The 18787-nt window shown below is 54.5% G+C and overlaps 10 protein-coding genes across 10 annotated transcripts; 3 read left to right on the forward strand and 7 right to left on the reverse strand.

Annotated features, from left to right (window-relative positions):
* Positions 1-69: 69 nt before the first annotated feature.
* Positions 70-2372, forward strand: B0H65DRAFT_429562 (biotin-protein ligase; the record flags this gene model as incomplete). Its single annotated transcript, XM_062824831.1, has 4 exons — positions 70-124; positions 197-836; positions 890-1498; positions 1553-2372. 4 exons carry the CDS (start codon positions 70-72, stop codon positions 2370-2372), a joined length of 2124 nt encoding a protein of 707 aa, XP_062680506.1.
* Positions 2373-3806: 1434 nt separating this feature from the next.
* Positions 3807-4918, reverse strand: B0H65DRAFT_509749 (mitochondrial import inner membrane translocase subunit tim16; the record flags this gene model as incomplete). The annotated part of the gene is made up of 2 exons (XM_062828342.1): positions 3807-4229; positions 4916-4918. The coding sequence occupies 2 exons, from the start codon at positions 4916-4918 to the stop codon at positions 3807-3809; spliced, it is 426 nt and encodes a 141-aa protein (XP_062680507.1).
* Positions 4814-6663, forward strand: B0H65DRAFT_227382 (uncharacterized protein). Its single transcript, XM_062822141.1, has 2 exons — positions 4814-5639; positions 5715-6663. Exons 1-2 carry the CDS (start codon positions 5289-5291, stop codon positions 6363-6365), a joined length of 1002 nt encoding a protein of 333 aa, XP_062680508.1. The 5' UTR covers positions 4814-5288; the 3' UTR covers positions 6366-6663.
* A 427-nt stretch (positions 6664-7090) lies between these two features.
* On the reverse strand, positions 7091-9683 carry B0H65DRAFT_526824 (regulator of chromosome condensation 1/beta-lactamase-inhibitor protein II). The gene is made up of 2 exons (XM_062828863.1): positions 8357-9683; positions 7091-8292 (listed from the first exon to the last, which is right to left on the reverse strand). The coding sequence occupies exons 1-2, from the start codon at positions 9335-9337 to the stop codon at positions 7453-7455; spliced, it is 1821 nt and encodes a 606-aa protein (XP_062680509.1). The 5' UTR covers positions 9338-9683; the 3' UTR covers positions 7091-7452.
* A 1159-nt stretch (positions 9684-10842) lies between these two features.
* On the reverse strand, positions 10843-11976 carry B0H65DRAFT_227399 (uncharacterized protein). Its single transcript, XM_062822142.1, has one exon. The coding sequence runs from the start codon at positions 11867-11869 to the stop codon at positions 10988-10990; it is 882 nt and encodes a 293-aa protein (XP_062680510.1). The 5' UTR covers positions 11870-11976; the 3' UTR covers positions 10843-10987.
* Positions 11976-12788, reverse strand: B0H65DRAFT_428332 (uncharacterized protein; the record flags this gene model as incomplete). The annotated part of the gene is made up of 3 exons (XM_062824753.1): positions 11976-12055; positions 12138-12335; positions 12728-12788. The coding sequence occupies 3 exons, from the start codon at positions 12786-12788 to the stop codon at positions 11976-11978; spliced, it is 339 nt and encodes a 112-aa protein (XP_062680511.1).
* A 386-nt stretch (positions 12789-13174) lies between these two features.
* B0H65DRAFT_428900 (uncharacterized protein) lies at positions 13175-13531 on the reverse strand (the record flags this gene model as incomplete). The annotated part of the gene is made up of 1 exon (XM_062824790.1): positions 13175-13531. One exon carries the CDS (start codon positions 13529-13531, stop codon positions 13175-13177), a length of 357 nt encoding a protein of 118 aa, XP_062680512.1.
* Positions 13532-13700: 169 nt separating this feature from the next.
* Positions 13701-15377, reverse strand: B0H65DRAFT_227424 (putative methyltransferase-domain-containing protein). The gene has a single exon (XM_062822144.1). The coding sequence runs from the start codon at positions 15017-15019 to the stop codon at positions 13871-13873; it is 1149 nt and encodes a 382-aa protein (XP_062680513.1). The 5' UTR covers positions 15020-15377; the 3' UTR covers positions 13701-13870.
* On the forward strand, positions 15378-16639 carry B0H65DRAFT_227423 (cytidine deaminase-like protein). The gene has a single exon (XM_062822143.1). It carries the CDS (start codon positions 15737-15739, stop codon positions 16457-16459), a length of 723 nt encoding a protein of 240 aa, XP_062680514.1. The 5' UTR covers positions 15378-15736; the 3' UTR covers positions 16460-16639.
* Positions 16640-16820: 181 nt separating this feature from the next.
* B0H65DRAFT_428045 (uncharacterized protein) lies at positions 16821-18473 on the reverse strand (the record flags this gene model as incomplete). Its single annotated transcript, XM_062824727.1, has 1 exon — positions 16821-18473. The coding sequence occupies one exon, from the start codon at positions 18471-18473 to the stop codon at positions 16821-16823; it is 1653 nt and encodes a 550-aa protein (XP_062680515.1).
* Between the last annotated feature and the right edge of the window lie 314 nt (positions 18474-18787).

Below are 18787 nucleotides of genomic sequence, written 5' to 3' on the forward strand. Positions count from 1 at the left end.
CACACCATCTTCGACATAAGACGCACGACAAAGTCAAGGACTCGGTTTTCTTTTGTCTTTACGGCAACCATGGCCACCGCTCCAAAGACTGACCAACGGGTACTCAATGTCCTGGTCTATGCAGGTGAAGTCGCCCGTCTTCTGAGCTGTACCTGAGATGAGATTCCATGACTCATTTGACTAACGTCTTATACAGGAGCGGGAGTAACACCCGAATCATCCCGCCAGTGCACCGAGTCCCTGAAGTGTCTGGTCGGATCCAATTATGCTGTTTCTCAGATCACAGCACACACCTTAATCACCGAGCCCTGGCCGTCAACTTGTTCTCTGTTGGTGTTCCCTGGTGGCGCCGACCTCCCCTTCTGTCGCGACCTCAACGGCCCCGGCAACCGCGTCATTATCGACTACGTCCGCAAGGGAGGAGCTTACTTGGGCTTCTGTGCCGGGGGCTACTATGGCAGCGCCGAATGTTGCTTTGAGCTTGACGACCCAAAATATGATGTCAAGGGCCCGAGAGAGCTGGCTTTCTTCCCAGGCACCTGCGGTGGTCCTGCCTTTAAGGGATTTCACTACCACCGTGAAGTTGGCGCGAGGGCTGCCAAGATCTCAGTGAGAAAAGAAGCATTCTCCGGTGCCCAAGCGCCTCCTGATGTCTTCAAATCCTACTACAATGGAGGCGGAGTCTTTATCGACGCCGATGAAATGGAATCGAACGGGGTCGAAATCCTTGCCGATTACGCAGAAGATATCGATTTCCCGTCTGGTAAGACACAGGCCGCTGTGGTATTCTGCAAGGTTGGCCAGGGCAGGGCCATACTCACAGGACCACACCCAGAGTAAGCCGCAGACTTTGAGCCACCTCGGAAGTTTTCTGCTAACACAAGCTCAGATTCTCCGGCGCGTCTTTGAAGCCGCACGCTAGTATCCCAGGTTATGACAAGCTCATAGAGGAGGTGACCGTGGACGAAAGTGCACGACTGGAATTCCTGGCGGCATGCCTCAGCAAGCTGGGGTTGTCACTCCCTTCCAAGGAAGCATGGTCTGATATTCCCCGACCAACAACGATGTGGAACATCTATTGCCAAAGGGGCCACTTTTTATCCCTTGTAAACCGCCTCTCGGGGCAAAGTCATGCGGTCCGAACTGATGGGAGCATCTGGCTTGAGAATAAGTTTGGACTGGATATGTTCCATCTCGAGTGGACTACTGACGGGTCATGGTCAACGAACTACGACCCACCAAAGTTTGACAAACCTACTTACCGAATCAATGTTGGCTCCAAGGTAGCAGGCCAGGGGGTGGACGAGTCAGGAACACACTTTGACTACGACATCTTCTTCGCCAGCCTGGATGAATTTAGAACGCTTGAATCAAGGCGTGCGGTCAGCACATGGAAGCAAGCTTTGAGGAATTATGACCCATGGTTTCCGAAGCTGAGCTGGGGCAACCACTTGATGTATGGGGAAACTATCACGAGTACCAATACTTTGCTCTCAAGGTAAGAGAAGGCACACTTCTGCACACATGACCAGACACTGATCTCGTGCTCCAGCAACCCCCACCTTGTTTCCAGACTAGAGTCCGGCTTCACCTTTACCGCCACTCGCCAGGTGGCGGGCCGTGGCCGGGGCACCAACGTCTGGGTCTCTCCTCCCGGCTGCTTGATAATGTCAACGGTCATCAACCACGCAGCGAGCGTCATGCCCACACGCCCGTTAGCCTTCGTCAATTACCTGGCGGCGATTGCTATTGTCGAGGCGATCAAGGGGTACGATCACGCGAATGATGTTTACCAAAAGTTGGACGTCAAGATCAAGTGGCCCAATGACATATACGTGCGGGATCCCAGCAAGCCCAACGAGCCAGCCTACGTTAAAGTTGGCGGCATCCTCGCCCACTGTTCCTACAATGCTCCGAATTACCAGATTATCCTCGGCATTGGCATCAACACGAACAACGCGCAACCTACGACTAGTCTCGATGCACTTCTCAACTGGACTGCTAGCTTACTAGGAGGAAGTGATAAGACATCTCCACCGCCATTCCAGATAGAGCGCCTGATGGCCAGGATTCTCACCTGCCTTGAGATTCTCTACGACCACTTCCTGCGGAAGGGGTTCTCGGACGAGCTAGAAGCCTTGTACTACAAACACTGGCTGCACACCAAGCAGATCGTCACCCTCGAAGATGAAGACGGCGTCAAGGCCCGTGTGCTGGGCATCACCAAGGACCAAGGCCTCCTGGTAGCCGAGGAGGTCATGGAGGACGGCATCGAACTGAACTCATGGAAGGGAACGGGCACCCTGTTCCAGTTGCAGAGCGACGAGAACGGGTTCGACTACTGGAAGGGACTGATCAAGAGGAAGGTCTAGAAGAAAGTCACTGACATTCCTATTTCGATTTCGATTCCCGTGACTTCGCCAGGTGGAACCAACCGTATTCCGCACCCCGGATACTGGCGGGAAGGGTGAGCCTACCTGAACTTCTTGCTACCCTGCTGCAGTCAGCGCAAAGTTCGGCTGGGGGATCATTGTCAGTCGATAAAACAAGTTGCAAGTCTATCTCTGGGGTTATCATTGCTTCCTTTTCATTCTCTTTAGATTTGAGTTTGCTTTAGATGGAGAATTCCTTTCGAAGAACAGCGGAAATCCTGTATACTACTTTTGGTACATGAGCGGGACTATTTGACTACCTAGCGGCGGTGTTAGAGACATATAGTCTGGGTAGCCTGGATACTGTCATGAACAAATACAATAGAGCTCAGCCGTCTCAAGGCGTGACATAGGCACAGAGTCAACTATAGAGATACCTGGTTTATCTCAAGTAATTCCATGCGAGCGTTACCAGTCACTTTCACCCTCTCTCTCTTCCCATCAAAACAACCTAAGTCATACGCATTGCCACTGCTACCCGCCGGACAGAGGCGAACTGACACCAGTATTAGTTCATTTTGATATCTCACCTCAGACAAATCATATACACATTTCCTTCCATGACTACCACAAGCGTGCACAAAGAGTCACATCAAGTACGTCACCCATGTTTTTGTTTGTACAGAAGTGATAGAATTACACGTGGCAGGGTCCAAAATCGCCCTCCCCCTTTCTCTCTCGCTATGAATATGCAGAAACGACAACCACCATCCATCCATCAGTACATCCATGCGGCAACCACGCTATCCTTTGTCTTTTGCCGAATCCTGTATATACCTTACCCTTCCTAACCGCGAACGCCAGGCCTGCCGAAGTCGAGTGAAGAGTTTTCGTTTTTATATGTCTGTGTGTTGTTTTTGTACAAGGTCGGGGTGAGGAAGCGGCCGGTGGGTAGGTGATGTTGACTGTGGTCGGTCGTACACGTGGACTGTGATGGTAGGTAGGCATAACGAAAGCGATGGCATCCTCCTTTATGCCTTGACCGCCAAGCGCCAATTCAAACGAACGGGTATCAAGGCGGCAGTGGCCCTGACGGAGGAGGATGATGGGAGGAAGTACAAACAATTGTTATCGTTTGCTGGTCGTTTCGCTCTTTGTGTCGCCAAGTCGTATCATCGTATAGAGTGGGGGGGAACGCAACAATCGATTTGGCCACAGGAACAGCCACAGCTTCCATCCCTTCCATCAACTTCCGCCGTGTGTGTGTATGCGCGTGCCGACCATGCCCAGCTTCCCCAACCCCAACATCACCAAGCCGCCGCCGCCGCCGCTACCACCACCACCACCGCCACCACCGCCGCCGCCGTCCTTCCCGGAAAGATCTCTCATCTCTCCGTTCTCAAGACGTGTCTGTCAGTCATGGCCGTGTGACGATCACCGGTCCTTGTAAATCTTGGGGTTCCACCCTTCCTTGACCTCCTCCTCGGCCTGCTTCTCCTCCATCTTGGGCCTGATCTCGGCCTCGAGGCGCTCGCGCGCCCGCACGATCTTGCTCTGCAGGTAGAAGGAGCCGCCCTTCTCCGGGTCGTTGGCGTCGAAAAGGCGCTTGAACCGCTCCATCACCTCCTCCATGTTGGCCGCCGCACCGTCCGCCGGCTTGTTGACATTCAAAATCTTGCAAGCCTCGTCGAGCGTCATGCCGCTGGTCAGGCTGGCGCGTCCTGTGGTGGAGTTACCGTTCTTTTGCTGCGCGCGCTGGTACTGCGAGGAGGCGGCCGCTTGCTTGTAGGCCTCGGCGAAGGCGCGGCCGAGCACGCGCGAGCCGACGACGACTACTTGGGTGATGAGACGGTAGGCCTAGAAGCGGTTGGGAAGAGGGTTGTGTTAGTTGGGTTGTGGTTTACTGAGTATGTGAGGCAGTCAAGTCCGGGAACTCGGGAACAGGCGGTTGCGCATAGTGACCAACCAAGCAAGTAGGCCATGCGGCGCAACTTTGTTTAACTTGAACAAGAAAATAATATCATACCATTGTGACTATATGAAGGAGAGGAGCTGGCCGCCGAAGTGGCTAGCAATGGACCGGGTTCGGTTGTTTGGGGCAGATGGGTGTCTGCGTTGCGGATGCAGAGGTACTTTGGGGGAGTTGTCGGATGCCGTAACACGGATGGAGATGGAGATCAATCGATGGATAACGAACCGTCCAGGCCGATAACTGGAACGACGGCGCCGCCAAACTTCAAAAAATTGAGCCGACAAAAGATTGGCCGGACCGCCGATTGCCGGAAATTCTTCGGCAGAGTCTTGGCATCCTTCCGGCAGTCCGTTAAGATAGCAGAGGTACGTACCTGTTGCCTGCCCGGCCATGTACTGACCTGTCGTCAATGACATGCTGCACTGCACGCTGCGGGTGTGACGACGGGACTGACGACGCCTGAGGCACCAACCCACCACAGCCTCCACTCACAGGGGCCTGGACCACTGAACCACATCGCTTGAACGCTGCAGGAAACACTGAAGCACAAGTGGCCCGAGCAGCTGGCCGCCATGGAACCGTTTCAAGAGGGAAGCTTCCACCACGACTTGACACGAATTGACATCTGAAAGGAAGCAACTCTTCGACTTGGCCGTGGACTTCTGCTGTCACCACGCTCGTTGATTCCCGACGTTCCTCACCGAATCGAATTCCAACCATCAATCTCCGACGCCGCTCTCACCCACGAACGCGCATTAGCAACGGCGCTCAAGTGCAGCTATTGACAGCTTGCGCCTACGTCAGCTACCCGGTAGCATCAGCCCCTGGGACTCCCAAATCCCCCCCCCCCCTGTTGACGATCGGGGAACGACAACGACAACTCTACAACCACCACCATACTCCCTCACACCCGAGCGGACCACATCATCATCACCACACCAACCATGTCGCAATACTACGGCGCACCGCCAAACCAGGGCTACGCCCCTTCCAACGCCCAGAACCTCCAGTTCTACCCCTCCTCATACACACAGCCCGTGTCCGGCCACGCGACACCCTCACAAGCAGCATACGGCTACGGCGGGCCCTCGTCGTCTGGCGGCTATGGCGTAGGAACCGGCGGCTTCTCCTCGGGCTTCGGCAGTGGCAGCGCGGCCGGCGGCGTTTCGGGTCGCATGGGCGAGCAGGGAGGACTGAGGACCGGATGGCTGGCGGCCTTTTCGACGGAAGGGTACGAGGGCGAGCCTCCTCTGCTGGAGGAGCTGGGTGTTAACTTTGGACATATTCGGTCAAAGGCAAGTTTTTGATTACCTTTTCTTCCTCGCTCTCAAGCTCTCTAGAAGGACCGCCAAACTAACACACAAAAACAGACCCTAGCAGTCCTCAACCCCTTCGGCCGCATCGACCAACACCTAATGGACGACTCCGACATGGCCGGCCCCGTCCTCTTCTTCTTCCTCATGGGCACCTTCCTCCTCCTGTCCGGCCGCGTCCACTTCGGCTACATCTACGGCCTCGCCCTCTTCGGTTCCATCAGCTTGCACGTCATCCTCTCGCTAATGGCCCCAACCTCCACTGTCCCCCCCTCTTCCGGCGGTCCCAATGTCCCCGGCGCCCCAGCGCAAGCCTACTCCTCCTACCCGGGCCCCTCCGCAACCTCCGTTTCCTCCTCCTCCATGTCCGCCGCCGACCACGACCACAACACCGGTCCCTCCACTCTAACCTTCGCCCGCTCCGCTTCGGTGTTGGGGTACTGCCTCCTGCCCCTAGTGGCCACCAGTCTTGTCGGGATCGTGATGCCGATGGATACTCCCCTGGGAATCGTGCTGACGAGCGCGGCCATCTTGTGGTCGACGTACTCGGCTAGCGGCATCTTTTGCGCCGTGTCGAGGATGCGCAGCATGCGGGCGCTGGTGGCGTACCCGCTTGCGCTGTTTTATGTGGGGTTTGGCATCATGAGCGTGTTTAGCAGCAAGGGGAGCGGGTCGTTTGCCAAGGTTGCGGCGGCTTCTGCGTTGTGATGAGTGAGACTGGGGGTGTGACAAAAAGTGGTAATGAAATGGGGGTTAATGGGATAGGAAGGGAGGCAGATGTTGGGTACCTAGAGCAATTATGGGGTTATGTATGCTTGGGTTGGGTTGGGTTGGGTCGGTTGGCTGGCTGAGTGGTATATGGTGTACTTACTACTGGGTATCAGATAGAGATGCAAAATAAAAGCCGACCATTGACAGCATAAACGATCTCCTTTCGGTCTTTTTTGTGGCATGGGTTCATGCGCTGGACAGGATGGACGGTATGAACGATTGGCACTCATGAAGCGGTTGAGCTGACTCTGGTAGAATCACGTAGTAGTATGGAAGGACTAAAGGCTTGCATGTTGTGTTCGCTAAAGCTATGACAGGAAAGCAATGTTGTCGTGTAAAACGCATACAGGAAACCGGAAACTAAACGTAATGCAAAAGGGTTTGTTTGATCATCATAATATCTATTAGATCCTAGATAGATCCTAGATCCATTCCATTCCATTCATCCATTGCAATAAAGCTCTCGAAACTCCCCTCTGTCATGATGAGTGTGGTTGTAGCACTAAGAAAACAACAGCGCAAAAGGCTGTGCTAACAACAGGCCATACGGAAAAACTGTAACACGCAAAAAAAAACAACAGAAAAAAAAAAGGAAAAAAAAAAACATCAGCCAACCGAGCGCCCCTTAGGCCCTAGCCTTCCCTCCCTCCCTCCCTCCCGGAACGCCCCTGAGCAGTTTATAATAGCAACACCAACACACACACTCTCATCCTCTACCAAGTTGACAAAGAGCATAACCAGCAACGACCAACAAATAATGCTCATGCCGCTCCGCTTGCTTGCTTGCTTTTTTGAGTTCCGACCCGACCAGAAGACCTTACTTAATCCAAAGCCAGTGAAACCGAACATTTGCCAAACCTGAACAAATTTTTTCTTGCTCATGAACCGTTGTTGCTCATCGAAGCAAATGTCCTTTCCCTCACTTCCAAGAGCCCTGCCCTGTCTTTCTTTGTTTTGTGTGTCTCCTTACACTTCCAAGTCGTTTCTTTTAACGTCTGTCCTCATCGATCGATCTCTCCTTAATTTATTCCTTGGGCTCAGCGCCAAGAATAGAGTACTGGCCACCGGCACCAGCAAAGATGATCTTGCGATCGCGGATCGCCGAGTTGTCGATGAGCGTGGGCGTCTCGATATCGTCCGTCGTGCCCTGGCCGGTCTGGTAGTTGGCCGAGAAGCCCCACGAGTAGACCTTGCCGTCCTCGGTGATGGCGAAGCTGTGATCGGTGCCAGCGGCAACATGGACGATCTTGCCCTCGATGTCGGGAACAACGGCGGGCTGGACCAGGATTCTGGGCTTGTCCTTCTCGTCGAAGATGGTGTTCTCCTCGGTGAAGGAACCCGAGGGGTGGCCGACCTGGTGCCCATCGATGCGGCCCCACGTCAGCAGCTCGCCCTTGTCGTTGGTCGCGAGCGAGTGGTGCTCGCCGCCGGCGATGTCGACGATCTTGTGCTCCTTGAGCGAGTCGACCAGCTGCGGCTTGAGGATGAAGCCGCCGTCGGTGCCGGCCTCGGCCTCGATGCCCAGCTCCGCGTAGTTGTTGAGGCCCCAGCCGATCACCCGGCCCTTGGTGTCGATGATGAAGCAGTGGTACGAGCCGCAGGCGAGCTTGGCGGCCTTAGCGCGTCCGGGAAGCGTGCCGATGCTGGCGGGGAAGAGGGCGCCGTTGTCGTCGCGCTCGAGGAGGCGGCGCGCAAGCTGGGCTTGCTGGCCGGCGCCCCAGGCGAAGACCTTGTTCTTCTCGTCGAGGGCGAGAACGTGGTTGGAGCCGACGGCAAGCTGCTTGATCTTGCTGAGTTGGGTGATGAGGGCAGGCGTCTTCTGGATCAAGGTGTTTTTGGTGAAGCCGAGAATGCCTTCGTTTGACTGTATAGCTCAGTTAGCATCGGTGAACAGAATTTGAACTGGCGCGGGACAAAATGAAACTTACCCTGAAAGTGCCCCATCCGTAAACATGACCGGTAGCAGTCAAGGCAAAGGTGGCGCTGTCGCTGGCGACAACCTGGACCCAGACGGTACCCTCGGGAACGTCCGTTGTGTCAATCTCGCCGGGCGTGCTCTCCTTGGGGTTGAGGCCGGTATCATCCTCGTCCTCAGAGTCAGAATCGGCATCAGCGTCGCGCAGACCACCGTCCCAGGTCGTGTCGCGGCCGAGAGCGCCCTGGTCGTTGACGCCCCACGTGAGGATCTTGTTGTCCTTGGTGAGCGCAGCGACGTGCATGCCGCCGCAGGCGACCTGAACGACGCCGCTGAGGTTGTGGTTGATACGGGGGCGCTTGACGTCAATGGGCTTCTTTCCATCGTACTTCATGCTGCCGAGACCAAGCTCTCCAGAGGTACCCTCGCCAAAGACAAAGATGTCCATCACCTTGGTGGGCGCCTCGTTGATCACCTTGCCCAAAGGCTTCTGCTTGGGTTCGGGCTTGGGCTTCGGGGCGGCCTTGGCCTTCTTGGGCGCGGGCTTCGCGGCTTCATCTTCGTCGGTCTTGGTTCTCTTTACGGGGGGGCGAGTGCCGTTGACCTGCTTCTCATCGGCGATCTCCTCTTCCTCCTCATCCTCGTCGCGCTTGCGCTTGCCGCCGCCGACACTGTTTTCCTTATCAGAATCGTCCTTGGTGGCGGCAGCCTTCTTGGCCGCAGCAGTCTTCTTGGGAACAGCAGCCTTCTTGGGGGCAGCGGCCTTCTTGGGAGCAGCAGCCTTCTTGGGAGCAGCGGCCTTCTTGGGAGCAGCGGCCTTCTTGGTGACGGCGGCTTTGGGCGCGGCCTTGGGCTCCTCCTCGTCCTTCTTAGCGACCTTCGCGGTCGTCTTCTTGGTGACAGTAGTAGTGGTCTTCAACTTCTTGGTCGTTGTTTTGGCGGCAGGCGCGTTCTCCTTCGCGCCCTGCGTCGCGGCGGCTCTCTTGGGAGGCATGATGTGAAGTGATTCTGAGACTTTGCTGGTTGGGTTTTTTCGAGGATGGATTCCGAGCTATCGAGGTGCAAGGAGCAGTACTGAGAGCTAGAATGGGGACAATTGGTGATACCGAGGATGTTGCAAGCTGAATTGTTTGCAAAGACGCGTTGTTAATTTTGTGCGATAGCGAAAAGAGGTCGAGGTGCGCAAGAGTGGGTTGATGTTGTGAGGGCTACCCTGTCGCAATTGGGAAAAGGTTGGATTGTTATTGACGGGGGGTGCGCAAATAAACGGAAGTGGAATGGCGGAGACCGGAGAGCAAAGGAATTTGGTGCCGCTTCTTATTGACGGAAGGGGGGTGTGGTGGTCTTTGCGTCGCAAAGAAAAATTGACGCGACTGGACGCTGCGGTCTCCTTTTCAGTTGGCTATTGACGTCGGCCGCGGTGAGAAAAGTGGGTCCGTACCAAACTTCAATGAACAATAGGAGTGAGGCTCTCAATACCATTCACCTCTCACCTTGTCAACCGTCAGCCCAGAGAGCTCGTCAGCTCACTCAATTTGACCTCACCGTCCAACGGCACGCTAGCAGCGAACCGAATGCTCAAATTTTGTTTGGGATTTGGGTTACAATAACGGATCCGTACCGAAACCCCCCCCTGCCGCTACCCGCCAAGTGACGCATTGCAATACAGTAATTTCCCATGATAATGCATGTAATCCGGGACGGCACTTTGTATGCATTTAGAGGGCTCATGCATTTACAGTCCTATGCCAAGACTTTCTAGCCGCCCTAGCATAGGAATCTTGGGGGACTTTGGAGGGTTGGCATCGCTGTCAGGCCCTAAAAAGGGGCGCCAATAAATGCATATGCACCAATTTGGCCGGCAATCTAGTATGCAAATGGCAGTTATGCAAATTCCCATACTAAATAATTGCGGACGGCCAGCTGCAAGCATTTAGAGGGTGTTATGCATTTTCAGGTGCATGCATTATCAGGGGAAATTACTGTAGCAACCAGCAGGATAACAATAAAGAGAGATTCTCTGTGAGACGCGTTCTTTGTCCTATTGATCACCGGCCATGAACTTGCATCAACTCGAATATTCTACACAATAGCACTGCAGGCATTGAGGAGGTCGTCGTCCAATGTTCAGACGAAAAGAAAAGGCATTTTCGCCCGGTCTGCGGTAGTCGCTCAGGTACCCCAGAATGTACCACACACCGCTGTCCCTGTCCGCTTCTGCAGACACGGGGACGGGACTGGCATGACGATGCTTTGGTGATCTGCTGTTCCCCTGAACCGTGTCCGAGACGACCTTTCTGCCGGGCGGTCAGACCCTCCACGCTGTGATTCCTCACTTTGACATGGTTCTTGGCAGCTCGACTTTCTTCAACCGGTGGTTCGAGCTCCATGCGGAATCGCCCGATGCTCACCAGCAGCTTCCTCGTCAGACCTCTGAACAAACGATGATGGACGGAGATTTGACTACCACTGTCAGACATGTCACTTTGTGTTGCGTAGGCCAAAAATTAGACGGTCATGTCTCGTATGAATCTACTTTAAGTCACTAGCATCACTGCTTACTTGTGCAAAGAACATGTGCAATGGCATCTTCCAGGACCCAAAAGCACCTCACAGAGAACCGACAGTTTTCAGAAATATGCATTTACCATTTCCTTTGCTTTCTACCACCGTTTCCACGGCCGCCTTTCCGACGACTTCCGCCGTTGCCGTTGTCAGCTGCTGTCTCCTGCTCTTTCCTGCGCCTTTCCAATTCCTTTTCCTCCTCTTCCCGCTCAAGCTGGGACTTGGTGTCTGCCACGATTCCTTGCAACGTCGGCCCAGGAATCCGCCACTTCTTCCTCTTCTTTTTGGTGTTCCGGCTGAAGAACGACGTTCCTCGCGCAAAGAACCCCCTCAAATCCTCCCATACTGACAACAGCCACAGCTTTGCATCGCATCTGAGCCATTTTGTCCAGTCCCAAAACAGGATTTGGAACTTGGTGAGTCCCCCGGTTGGGGAAGCATGAGAAGAACCTCGGTTCGCAAATGGGTCGTAGTTCACGCAGGCGTATAGGTTGATCCACAAGTCCCCGAGGATGATGAAGGGGGCTTTGGCGACCAGCCACACTATCGCCCTGATGCGGTGACGGATGCTCCAAGTAACAATGGCTTGCCACAGGAGTTGTAGGAAGCCAAGAAGGAGAGAACCCCGGGCGCTCAGGGTCGGGATTCCAAGCCGAAGAAAAGAGCTGGGCGTGCTGAGCAAGGGAATCATACCACCCAGCTCACCATCCGCGACCGGTTCTGCATCGGCTTCTCCTGCAACCGAAGCATGGCCAACCATCGGAGTCGTAATAGCCGCTGTAGTGTAGTGTCCCGAGACATTATCCCGTGTCGTTTGGCCGGTCCAGTATATGTCGTTGTCGCGGCCGGCGACCATTCCGTCCCTTATCCATCCGCTGACAATGCCGGCTCCTCCAAGTCCCACCACGTTCCCTGATATTGTTGGTCCGCTCAATGCCGGTATCGATGGTGCTGTTATCATGGTTTAAAGATAGTTGAAAAGAAGCGAAAAGTTCGTCGAGCTGCCGATCTCTACTGTGTCACCTCAGGAACACAGCGTCCCCAGTAGTGCGCACCCTTGTCAGAGTCTAGTTCTTGGTGGTGAAGTCGGTCTCGAGGTCCGTCGGGTTGAAGCCTCCATCGGCAGCCTTTTCGCAAGTGCATGCGTCTGTTCAAAAGCATGCATGGTTAGTCACAATGTTCCAAGTACATCACGCCATGCCATGTTGTTCTAGAGAAGAGTTGCTTACCGGCAGGACGAGTGCCGCAAGCGCAGGCGTTACCCGCGGGCTTCTGGTTCTCGGTCGAGGCACGATCACAGGTGCACTGTCCGGCAGGGCGAGCACGGCATGAGCAGCGAGGACCCTCGACAGCGTTCTCGGAGTTGGCCTTGTCGCAGGTGCAGTGCAGAGCAGACTGCTTGCCGCAAGAGCAAGTGGCTTGCTTGGCTGAAGTGGTCCGTTAGTTGATTATCCAAAAAATGGAGAAAAGAGCGGTTGGTGTTATGTAAAATGCAAAAGTCAAGAATGGCATCCAAGAACAGGACCCATAAGCTTGGTTGCAGGAACCTGAAGTGGGAGCAGTGGGGAAAGACAAAAAGATAAAAAGGGCCAGCGACGGATACCCGCGGCGTGACCTTTGCCAAAAAGATGGAGCCTTCTCCGTCCAAAAAAGCGAGCGAGAAAAAAGGATTTTGCGTTGGGATCCGCCCGGTAGGGCCAAGATCCCGTCGATGGGGCGGAAGATGGAGTGTGATGGAGCCATTGGAGCGTGATGGAGTCAAGTGGAGATCAGGGGCACAGGGGCCAAGAGCTTCAGGGAGCTTCAAGGAGTGACTTACCACAGACGCACTCAGCGCTCTTGCCGCAGCAAGTGGAGGCCTTCGCAACAGGAGCAGACATGTTTGACTAGAGGTATGTGTTGATGTTTGTTGTTGTGGTGGTTGGAAGTTGTTTTGGGTAGTTTGGCAACGGCGCGGATCGGTATCCGAACTTGTTGTAAGTGGTGCAGAAGAAGGCGGGACTATCCTTGACTCGTAGTATCGAAGTTGGTGAGTAGTGGTGTAAGTTGAGCGTGAGCGTTGTTGAGCTTCTGATTGTTGCTGGATGCTGTTGAGGATCTTGATGATGATGACAAGAGGTGAAAGGCTTCTCTACAGACGGAGGAAGCCAGTCTTATATCTGAAATCGGCTGATGTCACAGACGACATGTCTTGGACTTGCAACACTGTTTGCGACAGGGCTGGCAACAACGATGCTCTGGATGCGACAGTGGGGTTTCGGCTGTGTCAAGGCCCATCGACCACCCAAAACAGCAGTTTGGGGCAGACGAGCCGCACTTCAGGGTCATTCAGATCTTTCTTGCTTCTCATTGGTGGATTTGATAGACGGTGTTGACCAATCAGAAAGCGGGTATTTCTCATCAGATCTCTTGTTTTGGAGCCCCTGATCAGCCCACTCCTCAACCGATGACAAGCTCTCACAACCGCCTCGACACCATTGGCTCCAGACGCCATGATGATGACCATGATGACTATTGGTTTCTTCTGTTGGTGCTTGATGCTGTTCCCGAATATCCAACTTCTATCAGAGGCAGGCCCAGAAGGTTCGAGACGTTGGTAAACGGCATGGTTGTGGAACGACATTGGTCATCCAGCTCCGTTTGACTGCAGTTATGCCATGCGTGTCGTTTTCCACCACCAACCCACTTCAGCTACTTTCACACCCGCATGGCTGGTCATCATGAAAACCGAGTTCACTGGTCCAGCAGTAGGGGACGACTACCTCATGCTTTCCTGCCCGGGCTAATTACACGTTCAAGCATATGCGCCCTGGTCAAACACGGCTTGAACAAATGCTTGCTAGGGAGCTACGGATGGTCTTTGACAAGGCCGCCTACTGATGAAATGAAGGACAAGCTATGGCAAGGGCCCGTCAGACAATGCTGATGGACATCTTGCCCAAACAGCAAGCAGCCGATGTCTTTAGCTCTTTGAAAACAAGTAGACCTCGACGGTCTGAGCCTCGTCATTCAGAACAGGGAGCGGCAGCTTGACTTCCTCCTGTATCGACCATCCATCTTTCGACATAAGGTCAAAGAACTCCCTCTCGTCAGAGTGCCTTGGCTTTGTGGAAAGCAAGATCTTGGTGTTGGAAGGGCTGGAATGCTTAGCAGAGTGATCATGGACAGCGGAAAGAGTCTTGACCAGCTGGGGCAGCAAGTCATTATACGTGCAGTCGCTTAGAATCACCAGGTCCCACGCCCGCGACGTCACCTCAGGCCCAAAAATGCCGTCCTTTCCGTCTTCCCAGTCCAAGTTTTCGTACATTACGGAGCAGGCTGTCTGGTCCGCCGAGCGGGCAATGTTGGCCAGCGTCCGTTCTTCTGCGTCAGGGAGATCGGTCATGAGGAGGGTCGATTTCTCTGCTGTTGCGTGCGATGATACTCCAAGGATGCGCGCGACACCAAGGCCTAAAATGCCCACACCGCAGCCTAACTCCATGATGTTCAGAGGTCCATCATTTTGTTGCAATATGTTTGCCAGCATGGGCAACGACGCCTTGGTAGTGGTACCGGCGTTGGGAGCCGTTTGGCCAAGGATCATGTTGGCAACAAAAGAGGCGGTGGTGAGGCCGCCATCCCACACATGACGGGCCATGCTCTCACCCATTTCCTCTTCCACCTGAAGCGTCGCGGTTCCACCAGGCAAGCGCAAGCTCCGGAAGCAAATATGGTCGTTCGGGCCAGGTGCGAGATCTGCGAAAACAGGGAGAATCAAGCCGTCTCCGGTGCCAGAGCTGATGTCGTCGGTGATGAGGGCCGTCAATTGTCGGCTGGTTGGCCTGACTTGGACCGTCTCGATTGGCTGTGGTGGGAGTAGAACATCGACCTTCAAGACACGCATACCGGCCCTCCAAGTTGGAGGGTTCTTTGGCGTCAGGTTGATAGGCACCGGACCATTCTGTGGATTTGCTGGAGCGCCGGCTCCGATGATGGAAAGCTGTATCGGCTCATGAGGGCACAGGAATTTGTCGCTCAGGTCGGTTGTGATGGTGAGAACAAGTTTCAGTGTCTTGTGCCCTGACCTGCCCTGCTCAACCAGAGGTGGCCGACAAAATCGGATATAATGCATGATGAAGACGTCCGCTTTGGCGCGATGATGGCGTAGAAGACGTCAATAATTGGATATCGACTTGGATGTTGGATTCGTCGACGGGGTAGACGGGGCTAGAAGGAAATTTCCTGTCCCGGCAAGAGAGCTCCCGGCAAAGCCCCAGTCGGGCGCTGCGGACTCGGCGGAATGCAGGGACGGGAGACGGGCCACTAGGTCTCCGCAAAACCCCACCAGTTTTAGCGGGTTAGGGTCCACTCTGCCGTCAAGGGACCCGACCTGAAGTGATGACCTAAAGTTCCGGTCCCGGTCCTTGATAAGATAAGCAGCCCGGCCCGCGATAACGACGACAGCAACTGGACACTCGCGATCCTTCCTTTCATTATTACGTTTATGTTTCGTTTTGCAAATCTACCTTACTCTGCGGCTGATCTCTTAAACCCCGAAATGACTTGCCAAGGGAGCAAGAAAGGTCTACCCCTCAAATGTTGCATGCACCTCTGGCATCTCGGCGCCATCCGATAGACGGGACAGTCGGGGATCGGTTGACGCCGTGAGCTGAAAACACAACTTGTCTTTCCTCACATCACTGCATCATATAAACATTCAAGCACAGCACGCTTAGGTTGAACTCATACATTATCATTAACTCATTATCCCAGCAATTACTGGTTCTGTCTTCAAGTGAATTATTCGGCCTTTCAATCCTCAACTTTCGAATCTTCGGAGCCCTTCAAAATGGAATCCACCGATTCTTCTTCCGGGGCACCCACAACCACCACCACAAAAGACCCCATCACCCTCCTATCCACCATCCTCCGTCTAACCGAAGAGCGCATCATCCCGCTCACCCGCGCCGGCGTCTCCTCCGGCTCCAAGCTCTTCGGCGCCGCCATCCTCTCCCGCTCCTCTTTGCGTCCTCTAACCGTGTCCACCAACAACGAGCGCGAATCCCCTTTGCTTCATGGCGAAATCAACTGCATCCAGCAGTATTTCACCTTGCCTCCTGCCTCTTCTTCTCCAGAAGAAGAAAAAGAAGGCCAGTACCGCATCCCCACAAAAGACACCATCTTCTTCGCCACCCACGAGCCCTGCTCGCTCTGTCTGTCGGGCATCACCTGGGCCGGCTTCAACGAGTTTTACTACCTGTTCACGTACGAGGACTCGCGCGATCTGTTTGCGATTCCGTACGATATCGAGATCCTCGAGGAGGTGTTTCGGGTGAAGGCTCCCGGGGATACCGAGACCTCCCTGAAAGAAAGGCCGTTGTATAATAGGCGGAATAAGTTCTTTACGGGGAGGAGCTTGGTCGAGTTGTTGGAGGAGGCGATGCTCCCAGAGGAGGAAAGGGAGAAGTGGAGGGGAGAGATTGACCGGGTTAAGGGGTTGTATAATGGGTTGAGCGAGACGTATCAGGAGGGGAAAAGGGGCGGGGTGGAGAGTGCTAGTGTTTGGAAGTGAAGCTGGCGAGCCATGAAGTGGGAGGTTTTTTGTTGTTGTGGCTTGTTAATCGGTCTCTGTCTGTCTGTAGAACTTGTGGCTTTCCACTGGTCGAGACAGCTGGTCTCGTTGAGCTTTCTGTCTGTCGTGCAAGGAGAAAGAATCGTATACCCGAGCAATGGTTTTAAATGCTAGTGTGTTGATGTGAGCTGGGGACTGGGATGAAGGACAAAGTACCTGAACCGATGATGGTCGGCTGTATTATGGCCTGATCGACGTTCGTTGTGGACGAAGTAGGCCTGTCCTCGGATGTCTTTCCGTAAGTGAGAAGAAAGAAGAACATCCAAGCATTTCCCTCGCCCCCAAGTTCCCCTCTCATTGCTCACAAACTCGCAGTCCTGATGAGCGGCCTCTCCGGTCTCGAAAAGTTGCGAATAGCAATCGCCGTCTTCTGCACCACTTTCTCCGGAGAAAAGGCCGAAAGTCGCTTCCGTAGTCGGTATTCGTCCCGCTCGTCTTGCTGCTTCTCGGAGCTACCAGTGCCAGGAGTGGCCGGAAGTTCCCTTCTCGCCTGGGGCTCAGGTGTGGTGCGCTGGATTGACTCGTAGTCGTGCTCGCTGTTATTACATCCCTCTTCCCAAGAGAACTTTCGAGGGCTCGAAAAAAGAGGCTTGGGCTTCCACCCCTCTTGGTAGGACATGACTCTGTTCGCGGCAGGCGAAGACTTGGTCGGCGTACCTACGAATCTGGTCAGAAGGCGACAGCGGCGCTCCTTTCGCGCGGCAGACTCGTCGCTTGGGGGCGGGCTGGGGAGGTATCTCGGCTTCGAGTCATCGTGTTCGGATCTGTCGATGCTAAGGGCTTCCATGCTAGCCGCGATCGTGCTCGGGCTGCTAGTGGTGCTCAAAGGGAGAGGCGTGTACCGGGCCTTGAGGTCGGAGAGACGTTTGTAGCCGCGTCGCCGCTCTTTCTTATCGGCGGGACTGGCGCTTCGGCTACCATCGCTGCTTCTGCCGGTTTCGGTGGTGGTGTCGTACTCGCTCGAAACGGGGTCCAAGTCGCCGAGGGACCAGGAGGTGAGGAAGGCGCTCTCGACGGCCCATTGAAGGGTTCGGCCCTCAAAGTGGGCGGCCATCTGTTCCTGTCTTCTGATGATATCCGCTTCGACCTCGTCCTCGTGACCGAAGCAGCCCCTGATCGACTCGTTCAGAGAGGTATCCATGAGGTTGTCTTGCTCGGTCGTCGACGAACTTGAGCTTTGGGTCGAGGATCTCTTCAAGTATTTAGCATCCTTGGGTGGAACGGGCGGCAGAACGACCATGTTCTCTTCGCAGACTCGCTCTCCAACCAGTTTCAAAGCCTCGTGCAGGTCGATCTTCTTCATCAACCGCTGCCTCTCCAAGTCCTCCGTCCAACCCTCGTCGTAGTGCCCATTAAGTCCACTGATCAAGAAGTTAAGGAGGAGATTCTCTGTCAGCTTGAGGCTTCCAACGTTCAGCCGCGACCAGAGCGCATAGAACCTGTCCAGATAATCGGAGAGCGTGCCGAAGTTAACGACTTTGAGCATCAGCAGGTCAATCATGATGTCGTCTTGGCTCTGGTGCGGATCGAGTGGGGGAGGCCGGGTGTACACTTCCTTGACAAGCTCGTATAGACCTTTTGCGTCGTACGTCGGGTCATTGAGCGAGATCCATGGGTTTGACCGGCATTCTTTGTCGAGGAACGAAATCGCGTCGGCAATGCTGCGACGGATGATGGTGTATACTTTGATGCGGTTTTGCATCTGGTCCCATGAAAGATAGAGGGTACCGTCGCGCACGCTTCGCGGTGTTGAAGGGTCGCGGGCCTCGCTGTTGTTGTCTAGGTTGTAGTGTCGAAGGTGAGCGAGGACGGCGACTTCCCAGAGGCGGAAGTTGTCGATGCCGGTGAGGAGGGGTACCTCAGGGAGGAGAGTGCTCTCCTGGTTGTTGTAATACTGGTAGGAGGGTCTGCGTTCCCCCCTCTGGGGAAGATGGGCTGGAGCGATTGCAGCCATCTTCTGGGTTTGGTGTTGGTGTGTGTTGGCTCACTTTGGGATCACCAACGGGTGGTTGGTGGTTGAGTGTTGGGTAGAGGTAGGATGTCTCCCTTGAAATGACTGAAAACGGCGGTGGGAGCTGAGAACGGAGATGGAGAGGAGGAGTTCTGAAGAAATTGCTGCCACCCCAAGCAGCTTGCTTCGGATGGGGTAATTCTGATGGAAGCACTTGAACCAAGCGACCTCAGAACCTGACCGTGATCGTTTGCAAGCAGCAAGCGACGACGAGCAAGCTGTCGATCGACGTTGCGGGGCAGTTTGGACAAAGTCAA

The sequence above is a fragment of the Neurospora tetraspora genome (genome assembly GCF_033439725.1).
Source record: "Neurospora tetraspora strain CBS 560.94 chromosome Unknown B0H65scaffold_5, whole genome shotgun sequence".
Classification (NCBI taxonomy): Eukaryota; Fungi; Ascomycota; class Sordariomycetes; order Sordariales; family Sordariaceae; genus Neurospora; species Neurospora tetraspora.